General features: G+C 38.6%; 1 protein-coding gene across 1 annotated transcript; it reads right to left on the bottom strand.

Moving 5' to 3' along the window:
- Positions 1–3,375: 3,375 nt before the first annotated feature.
- Positions 3,376–6,453, bottom strand: LOC147280550 (Pentatricopeptide repeat (PPR) superfamily protein). The gene is made up of 3 exons (XM_086252313.1): positions 4,429–6,453; positions 3,900–3,965; positions 3,376–3,807 (listed from the first exon to the last, which is right to left on the bottom strand). The coding sequence occupies exon 1, from the start codon at positions 6,445–6,447 to the stop codon at positions 4,849–4,851; it is 1,599 nt and encodes a 532-aa protein (XP_086108439.1). The 5' UTR covers positions 6,448–6,453; the 3' UTR covers positions 3,376–3,807; positions 3,900–3,965; positions 4,429–4,848.
- Positions 6,454–10,227: the final 3,774 nt, after the last annotated feature.

Consider the following 10,227-nt stretch of genomic DNA (forward strand, 5'->3'; position numbering starts at 1 on the left):
ACAACAAGATCATGGCATTTGACTCTAGTTGTATGATTCTCTCTTAAGTGTATGTAAGGTGTATGGCATTTACATCAATACGTGTATTCTTAATTGAAATCCAGTATGACATCTACTCAAATTAACAATCAAAAATCCATTAAGATCAAAGAGAATATGAGTGTCACAAAAACCCTAAAACATGGCATTTGTTATTAGGAATTCAAGAATCGATTTCTCATAATTAGTTCTTAACCCAATTATTCGTTGCAAACAAGAACACATTCAATATGGCAATTGACCTATGTTCTACAACAATTTAATTCCGATACATGCTTCAAAGTTAGCTACTCAAAGAATCAAAATATCAGAATTCACATAATATAGAGAAACCGAAATCATCACTCTTGTAGAAACTGAAAAATCCATTCAAACTTGTTTATAGAATTGAAATCATGTTTAGGGCTTCAAGATTAAGCCCTAACTAAGAAGAAATTAGTTACTCATGTTCTTGGATGAACTCAAAAATAAATACATAAGAACTGAAAATTCAAAGAAGAAAGGAAAAGAAAGAACTCACTGGCAGCTTTCTCCTCTTGCCGTTGCTCTCCTTAGGATGTGAATCCCCTTGTATGGGGCCTTGGCTGGCTTTTTATATGACTTAAATCAAAGTCCTAAACCCTCAAATTGACTGAAAAGTCGTCCAAGAAGTCTTGGTAAACAAGGAATCCAAATAGGAAAGTAAAGATCACAATTCCTAACTCCACAGGGAAATACAGCTCAGCCCAATTGTCACACGATTTGGGGATCTTCGGCCTTCTAGAAAAATCAGTAAAAATATATTTTAGAAAGATAAATGTCTTATCTTTCCAACCATATATGGCACGTAACTTGGAAAATTCGGGAAGGCTTCTGTTTCTTCATATTCACGTAACATGTACGAAACTGTCCTGTTTGCACGTGGGCTAACTTTACTTGTAAAACTGTACCAATTGGCTCGGTAATAAATTCTAGAAAAATCACAGATTGAACTTCAAGGTGTTAGCTTTCATTTCCAATTGGCCTTGCGCTAAAATTCCTCCGAAAAGTTGATTTTCCCTTAAAAACCTTCTATGAGCGCAGAAAAGCTGAAAATCAGAAAAGTGAAGTAATAAGCCCTTTTTAAATCTAATTCTTCTACAAAACCTAAGTAAAAAGAGTACATAAATGAGTATATTTATGGACTTATCACGAGCCGATTATGGACACTCCGAATTTGGTTTTGGACTAAAGTTCGAACAAGATTTTCCACCTTGGGCGTGGTTGGCTCGGGTGCAGTTTCTGCAGAGCACTCAGTTCGGTCACCGAGTCTCTTATATCGGTTGACGAGTGATCCTCTCGCCTGCCGAACACCGGTCAGACATGACCATGGTAGGTCCCAATCGATCCCCCACGGATCGCCTTCCTAAGTGCATTCCGAACGTAGAGGAGTCTGAGCTGGTCCCGGCGATGTGATCGGTGACAGGGCCGAGCCTGCTCCTGGCTGGGACCCTAGGTTCAGTCGAACCGGTTGGATTAGCGGCTCCCAATTTAGATCCAATCCGGGTTAGAGGCTCCCTAAACCCTAAACCCAATCTAGATCGGATCGGAGGTCGCTGATCAGTGACTAGTTCGAATCCGTCTTCCTCCAAGGTTTCGGGAGAGCGTCTCCTGAAGGCCGCCTGCTTTTGCTGAAGGAGACGGTGGGCGTTCAGGAACTCCAGTTGCTCGATTGAGGACATGTCTTCAAAGCCCGGGAAGGTGCAGTCCGGTACCTGCCGAGCTAGGTGATTGTCCACATCGGTCTGAGTGTTCTGCCGAGAAGGAGACGGTTTGTCTTGACCGGAAGCCCGATCTTCCATTGACATCGAGCTGAGCGCGATGGCACGCGAGCTCCTCAGCTTGTTCTGCCTGTTTGGTAAGCAGTTCATTATTTTGCTTGAGAAGTACGTTCTCAGTGGCTAAGTGTCGTTGGTTCTCCCTGAGGAGTTTGTGAGTAGCCTTGATCTTCAGGGGAGCCTTAGACCTAGCCATTTTAGCGAGACGTGCTCTTCTCGTTTTGTCAGGCGTCTCAGGCTCATATTGTTGATTATCCTGGGATCCTCCTGAAGAAGAGGTGCTGTCACGAAAGATGGTAGTCATGACGTAGGGATTGCGTAGTAATTTTTTGAAGGAAGAGCTTAACACTTGTGATGATGAACACAATGGCTAAAGATGATCTTCCCACAGACGGCGCCAGTCTGTTGATACAAATTTCCGTAAGAGAGATGCAACAACTTAAGGAGGATGATCTGGCTGATTGGAAGCCTTACTGTATGGTGAACTGGATGTTGACTCGAGATATTCCTGCACGAACACAAGATCAAAGGAGAAGGACCGGTGTGGTACCATCCAAATACGCTCCGATGAAGAAGTCAGTGACGTGTATTTGGAGGTGTTTGTGTAAGAACAAGGAAGAACAGGTGATGAACTTGGGAGAATGAGAAAGAACAAGGTAAGATCTACTGGGTTTATTCTCAGCAAGTGGTATGTATTTTGATAGGCTTTTTATGAATAAAGTTATGTCTTAGATTTCTTTTTTTGTGCACATAAGTCAGCTTATATAAGCAAAGGAAATTGTGAATGGTAAGTTACTTGCATAAGGGTGAATGGTTGAGAAGAGGCCACGCGTTCGGCCTATGAATAGTAGAATGCACAGCTACCCACCTCTTTTACATTCAATGCTGCATTCAATGCAAGGATGGCAGATCAAGTGGGATGCCCTAATAGTCATGGTTGTGAGCTGGGATGTCTCATCCGTCAGAAAGCCATGTCAGAGATATTTAGGTAAGGCGGTTCGTCCTGACTCCAATCTTCTAGAATGGCGATGGGATCCGAGCCGAACCGATCATAGATATGTATACGCAAGTATGAAACATATCCATGTTTGGATCGGGCATGGATGAACTGGTCCAGATAGGCTCGACGTATGATGCGATAATCATCTCTCGACGGTAGTCCGTTTGTCTGAGAAGATGATCACCAAGAGCCGAGCCGAACCGAACCGAGATAACTAAGAAAAGATGAATGCTCAATTCTTAGAAGATCCTGAGATCTGGTCGGATCGGATGTGGAGGATCCGCCGAGATGAACCTATCCGAACTGGCAATGGAAATGTGCCGAGCGGATATGATGACGTGGAGGTCCAAGTTTGACCGTTGAAAAAATCAAAGTTTGAGGTTGGATCTGACGAGCCACGTGTCAATCCATGATTAGTTGTTTAATCCATGTGGATTTATACACAAACACTAGTCTTCTTACTTTGGCTGCTGTGAGCTCTTCTTCAAGGGAAGAGATGAAGGTGAAAGGATAGGGTCAAATTGGGTACGGTTTACAAAACATGATTAAAAAGTAATAATAAATGTAATAAATAGCATTACTCTGCTTAGTACAGTACTTTAGTCTGAGAAAGAGCTATGATAAGCATGAGGTAGGCAAAAAAGAAAAAATTGTAAATTGCGCAGAAAATCTGGTGAGTTGAATCCCCATTCCCCTCTCCTTGTTCTATCTAAAATAAAAAAGAACATGCAGCCAAGTAGAAAGTAGGTGAGTATGCGTGTTTGTGGGTGGGTGGGGTGGGGGGAGGATAAGATAAAAACAAGCCTGCAAATGGTAGAAAGTTCATAGTTAGGCTAAGCAGACGCTTAAAATCTTGAGACCTCAGACCACTGCATCAAACATATCTAGATGGCCAAACAAAATTTGTGGCGTCTCAATGTTGACTCTTGTCCCAAACAGCTATGGCTTCCAATATGCCAAATGTCAGCAATTCTGCAATTTTAATTCGGAACTGGATAAATGAACATTGATTCTGAGAGAGAGAGAGAGAGAGAGAGAGAGAGAGAGATGTGACATTGCCAAACCTGTCGAGTGCATCTCAGAATTGTACTTATCCACAACATATTGCATCCCCTCTTTAAATGTTTTCCCTGCAAATGACAATAAAGCTCAAATAATGCACTTTTTTTTTTTGAGAAGAAACAAAATCCAATTTCAACTCTAACTTTAAACCACAATCTTCAGCCTGATTGAAAGGAAGGGAACGAATATATATTAAGGGAGAAGAAACATCAATGCTTTGGGAAGCACCAAATGTTTGTCTAGCTCTACTTAATCCAATACAAGACCACAACTGATGATAAAAATCAAGAAAATCAAGTTCACAATAATGAAGCTCCATCAAGAAATAAACAATAGAAAACACATACACGAGATAAAGGGCAAGCATAAAGTAGCAAGTGTTAAACAAACTCCAGTTAGTCTCCACAAAGCAAGAAATTAACAAAAAGTAAATAGAAGAGAATCCAGCAAAAAAAGAGAGCATACAATTGCATATATTAATGTAATCTGTCAAAAAATTAATGACAAAAACAACAGGGTTGAAATTCTTACCAGAACAAAAATAATGATGCTTCTAATTATCACTTGGAAAGCATACAAAAAGACCAACTGGGGGTAAGCAGTTGGAAATTACCAACTCGATCAGCTAGAAGACCCTTTAATGTTTAGTACACAAGGCTTCCACTAGTGAAGGGTCCGGAGGAGGCAAAGACGTACGCAGTCATACCCTTATTTCCAGAGAGGCTATTTCCGAAACTTGATTAACCCACGACCAGTCGACCACCGAGTCATTAGCGGTAAGTCATACTGTTGCGCTGAGACACACCTCTAGCCACTATAATGCAACTAGCAAAACAAGTTCATTTAATTTCCCACTCTCATCCTCACTTCTATTTAAAAAGATGAAGAATGTGAACATAGAATAGGAATCAGAACCTTTGCTCGAATTAAATCTGGGCTTATAAGCTCATTTCAAATCATGGGTTGAGAAGAATGAGGAGTTTGAGAATTAATAATAAAGCCAACAAGGACGTCCAGCATTTGGTAGATCTCTTCCGTTCTAGGATGTGTTTTGTCAACAGAATAAAATTGGTAAACTTGGTTATCAACCTCAATCCAACTGCAACCTGGGGTCTTATAAGCATTTCGCTCCCTCAGCATCTTTCTGACCTTCCGGACGTCATCCCACTTCCCCAACTGCCCATATATATTGGCCAACATGATGCCATAACCACCATTATTTGGATCAATTTGAATCAATTTTTTAACTGAATATTCAGCCAGATCAGTACGACCATAAATTTTACATCCATTAAGCAGAGAACCCCACACAACCTCATCGGGTTCAATTCTCATTCCCCTCACAACTTCCATGGCTTCCTCAAATCGACCTGCTCGACCAAGAAGGTCTATCAAGCATCCATAGTGTTCAATCTGAGGCTCAATTCTGTAACCCTGAGTCATCAAATCAAAATAAGAAATACCTTTCTCAACCAATCCTCCATGAGTACAAGCATTGAATAAGCCAACAAAAGTGACCTCATCTGGTCTTACATCATCCCCACACTGTATCATCTCCTCAAACACACCAATTGCACTGTTGCTTTGGCCATGGAGAGCATAAGAATTGATCATGGAATTCCAAGATGTCAAGCTTTTTCGTGAGGTCCTGTCAAAAACCCTTCTTGCCACTTTTAAGCTTCCACATTTCCCATACATATCTACCAGAGCATTTGAAACAAATGAATCAGTACCAAGTGCATTTTTGTAAACATAGCTGTGGATCCCTTTACCAAGCTGCAGCATGCCAGTATGGCTACAAGCAGAAAGTGTGCAAACAACTGTAACCTGATTTGGTCTATTTTCTCGATGTTGCCCCCCATGCTCAAGAAGACACATTCTTTTGAACAAAGAAATTGCCTCCGAGAACTGGCCGTTCTGCGTGCACCCGGCAATAACAGCATTCCAAGAAGGGACATCTCTCTTCGGCATCTTCTCAAACAACAACATAGCATTGCCAATCTCCCCAACTCTAGTGTACCCAGAAATCATAGCCGTCCAGGATACGACATTTTTCTCTGACATTTCATCAAATACTTGTCTTGCAGAGCAAACATCCGAACGGAACCTCGAGTAGGAATCAACAAGAGCTGTTTGAACAACTGGGTATTGGCCAAAACCAGATTTCATGATGTGGGTATGCACCAATTGAGTCCCATGAGACTCAAAAACCTCTGGACAAGATTTCAAGACGTGGGGGTATATAAAATGGTTGGGTCGAGGACGTCCCTGGCGAAGCATGTATTGGTACAATAGACAAGCAGAATGGTGATGGGATTGGGAGGCATAACCGGTGATCATGGCAGCGAATAGGTATACATTGGGAGAATGGAGACGGTCGAAGATTACCCGAGCATAGGGAAGGTTGGCGAGAGTGAGAAGGCAAAAGCGGACGAGTTTGAAGGAGTAGAGCTGAGTTTGGCCGTAGCCCAGGGTGATAATAAAGACTTGCAGTTGCTTCAGATGGTTGATGTTCTTGCATTTTGCAAGCAGTTGGTTTAGATTCACCATCTTCTTCCTTACTGAGGTTTCTCTCTATTATATTGTGTCTGATTCAGAATTTATAAAGAGGGCATGCCCACCCTCTTTTTTTTTTTTTGCACACCCCTTCTGAAAGAAAAAAAAAAAAAAAAAAAAAAACTCAAAAAAAAAGGACCACTTTGGCCATCCCTTCACCCACACACCCCATTCCCATCTCCCCCCCCCCCCCTAACACACCCCATTCCCATTCCCATCCCTTTTTTTTTTTTTCTTCTTCACCGTCAACCTTGGCTGCCGCCCACACGCTGCTACACCTCCGCTCGCAGCACCTCGTCTTCCACCTCGAAGCCCAGAACCAACCACCATTAAAAAAAAAAAAATGCAGTTCAGCAGATTTGGCGGACCAATGTCGAACCAGGCTATTTCGTTCGGCAGTCATCCGTCGAATATAACAGGATTGTTCAGCGGATGAGTGCCGAACGAAACAGCCCAGTTCGGCACTGGTCTGCCGAACCTGCCGAACTGAAATATTTTTTTTTAATGGTGTTCGGAGGGGAGGAGAGAGAGGGAGGGTGGTGCTGCGGAAGAAGAGAGAGAGATAGGAGGGTGGTGCTGTGGGGAGGAGAGAGAGAGAGAGGTCGGTGCTGCGGGGAGGAGAGAGAAAGGGAAGTGGTCAATGAGGGAAGGAGAGAGGGAGGGAGGTGGTCGGGTGAGGGAGGGGGAGGGGCTGTGTGTTTTTTTTTTTTTTGTATGAGTTGATGGGGTGTGGTGGGGTGAAGGGGTGTGTTGTGAGAAATTTTGTGAAATGTATAAAATAGGGATATTAGGGTAATTGAAGGGGTGTGTTAAAGAGAAATTTTAAATTTTAGGAAAAGATAGGAAGTGTGTAAGAGAAAAGTGTGTGCAAAAAGAAAAAAAAGGGTGTGCAAATAGCAGCCCTCTTTATAAAAGACTATAAATGTCCCCAGGGCCCAAACTACCAAATAAATGGGCTTCTAAAGAAAATTAGGCTTAGGTGATTAGGTCTAAATTTGAACTATTTTAGATTTTGATTAAAAACCATATTTTAAGATTGAGGTCCAAAAACTGTGACACATCATCAATTACTGGTTTTTTTAATAAAAATAGAATAATTATGCAATACAAAGAGAGTAAGAGACCTTTACGTTTTTTTTGGAATGTAGGCTGATATTATCTCCTTAATTTAAGATAACTAATGTGAATTTGTTGTAAATATTATGTGGTTGTCCATTATCATGTTTAATATTTATCTCTTATATTTATCTAGAACAAATTGTATAGATGATTGAAAGGAGTCCAATTCAATGTAAATGACTTATCTTTCGTCATCTAAGAACCTATAAATAGAGGCCTTATGTGAATGAAAAATATACTCTGATTTCTCTCTACTTCTCTCTTCTTTCTCTCTTATTTTAATAAAATATGTTATCAGCATAAAAGCTCTAATATATTTTTATTCTTTATTTCTAATAGCAATTTTATTTTCTCATACATACAAGCCGATGGCACTTGGGAGATGCGTTATTATTATTATGAGTTAAGAGCCTATGTGCTCATATTTACAATTCTCATACTCTGTTTAATTTCCGTAGTTCATACTACTGCAAGTATGATTTATTGTCTAACGATGATATATTAGCAATACCTTTTGTGTTCCTTATCATTAGTTAATTAAGGTAATATCAGCAATACATACTTGTTGGGTATTGCACAAGAAGATTTGATCTTGAATTGGCTTGTATATGCACATATATATATTAGGGCAATGCTAGAGTGCCCTAATGACATGTCAATTCAAATATTTGACATATCATAATTCATCTGCCACATCATTTTTGTAAAAAGACCATTTTAACATTTTTCAAAATCTTTAAAAAAATTCTTTAAAGTTATGTAATAATAATAATAATAATAATAATAATAATAAGGAGGTGATTTTCGCACTCCTCTTTTCTCCATTTGCACTCCTTATTTTTTTAAATGTTTGTATATATTTTTATTATTTATTTTTCACATATACTCTTTGGCTTTTTAGTAGTGGTTGCTTGGCATGGGAACATTTTTCTTGGCAGTGTCAAAAGACCCAAAAATGAGGGAGTGGACTAATTGAAAACCCTAATTAATTTCATAACACAAAACCCACCATTAAAATAAAAAGATACATAAATTATGACCCTCATGAAGAAAACGAAAAAAAATATGACAGGCTAAATATTTTTCTAATGAAGTATAGAATGATGATTGAAATCACGTACAAGACTGGTTCACAAAAGAAAAAAAAATGGCATAGAAGGCAAATAGATGCAATATAAAGAAGATACGTCGAGGAGGATAGAAAATTACTTATTTTTATTTTTTTAATAAGTATGAGAGAATTTAAGAAATAATCATTACTGAAAGATAATTAAAATAAAAATTCAACAATCATAAGGGATAAATTTGGAAAAAATATATAATAAAAATATACAAAGACTCTTGAGCCATTAAATAGTCAAGTGACTTTCGTTGTTTAAATTATGGAAGACCTAGAAAATAATATTCTTAAATCCTAGGGGGTTGATCACTATAAAGAGGCATTGACAATAAGAAAGTCTCTCTGTCAACACATTCAATACAATTCAATACAAATTTTAGATCAAGCATCTCGATTTCTCAAGTTTTTCAAGCTCTCAAAAAAATTGTTCTTTTGTTTTAGCTCTACTAGGATTTCATTGTTCTTAGTACCGATTTCTTTTGTCTTAATCCTAGTTTCTCATGCCTTTTCATCATAAGATTTGTTGTTAGAACTTCAATTGTTACTTAGTTTCGAGGTAATTAGATTATTCATACCTTTTTCATTAAATTTCATTACTTTGCAATTCACCCAAGTACTTTTGCTTCAATTATTCGCACCTACGAGTTTGAGCATACAGTCATATAAACCAACGAGATTTAAAGTCCTTAAGGATCAAGGCAAATAAAACCTTCGGCGAGTTCTTGTTCTTTGCTCGCTTGTAATCGATTGGTTAGAAGTCAGGATCTCGGTGCAAATCATTAAATACATTCAATTTTTATTACGGCTTTTCAGCCGAAAATAATGGCATGCCCGCAAAATATTTAAAGAACTGCAATGTTTCTAACTAAAGTCTCGGCAATCTTTGCCGTGATTTTTAGTGGTAATATCTAAGATTCTTGAGTCCAAATGATTCATAATCCATCAAGAGTAGCCCTACCTGGTAAGACTTGAATGAAATTTCTTTAATTAATTTTCCTTTGGATATGTAACCGGGTTTGTCCTAGATTCCGAAATGTTTATAGCTTTAGTAGAAGAGTATTTACTCACGATTTGACTTTTTTTTTTTTTTTTATTAAGCTCACGATTTGACCTTTAAACCATGATTATTGGCCATTAAGGAAACTAAAAGACTAGCTTCTTCTTTTATTTGCTTGGATTTACTGATTTAGGCTCATCGTCATTGCAGCTGTAGGTTTAAGCTTGTAATTTGTAGTTTAATTGTCATGCTCAATTCGATTAAAAAACCTATGAGAATTGGAAAGGAAAAACATAGTTTTTATTCTTTTAAGTAATTAATAAAACTCATACAAGATTATCTATACCAATTCACACTAATAAATAAATAGAATAAAATTATAAATTTTCAAATATTCTCTATGTTAAAGGTTGCTATCAATAATATGTACGTTGAAGGTTAAAATTAAAAAAAAAATGTCTATTTTATGGAGGGTAAATAATATGAGGAAAAAAACAAAGGAGCCTTGGAAAGCCAAGTGTCATTCTCTGAAAAGCTC

The sequence above is a fragment of the Dryas octopetala genome, chromosome 7 (genome assembly GCF_963921425.1).
Source record: "Dryas octopetala chromosome 7, drDryOcto1.1, whole genome shotgun sequence".
Classification (NCBI taxonomy): domain Eukaryota; kingdom Viridiplantae; phylum Streptophyta; class Magnoliopsida; order Rosales; family Rosaceae; genus Dryas; species Dryas octopetala.

Coding starts and splice junctions, on each gene's coding strand:
- LOC147280550 (XM_086252313.1), bottom strand. CDS start 6,447: ATGGTGAATCTAAACCAACTGCTTGCAAAATGCAAGAACATCAACCAT.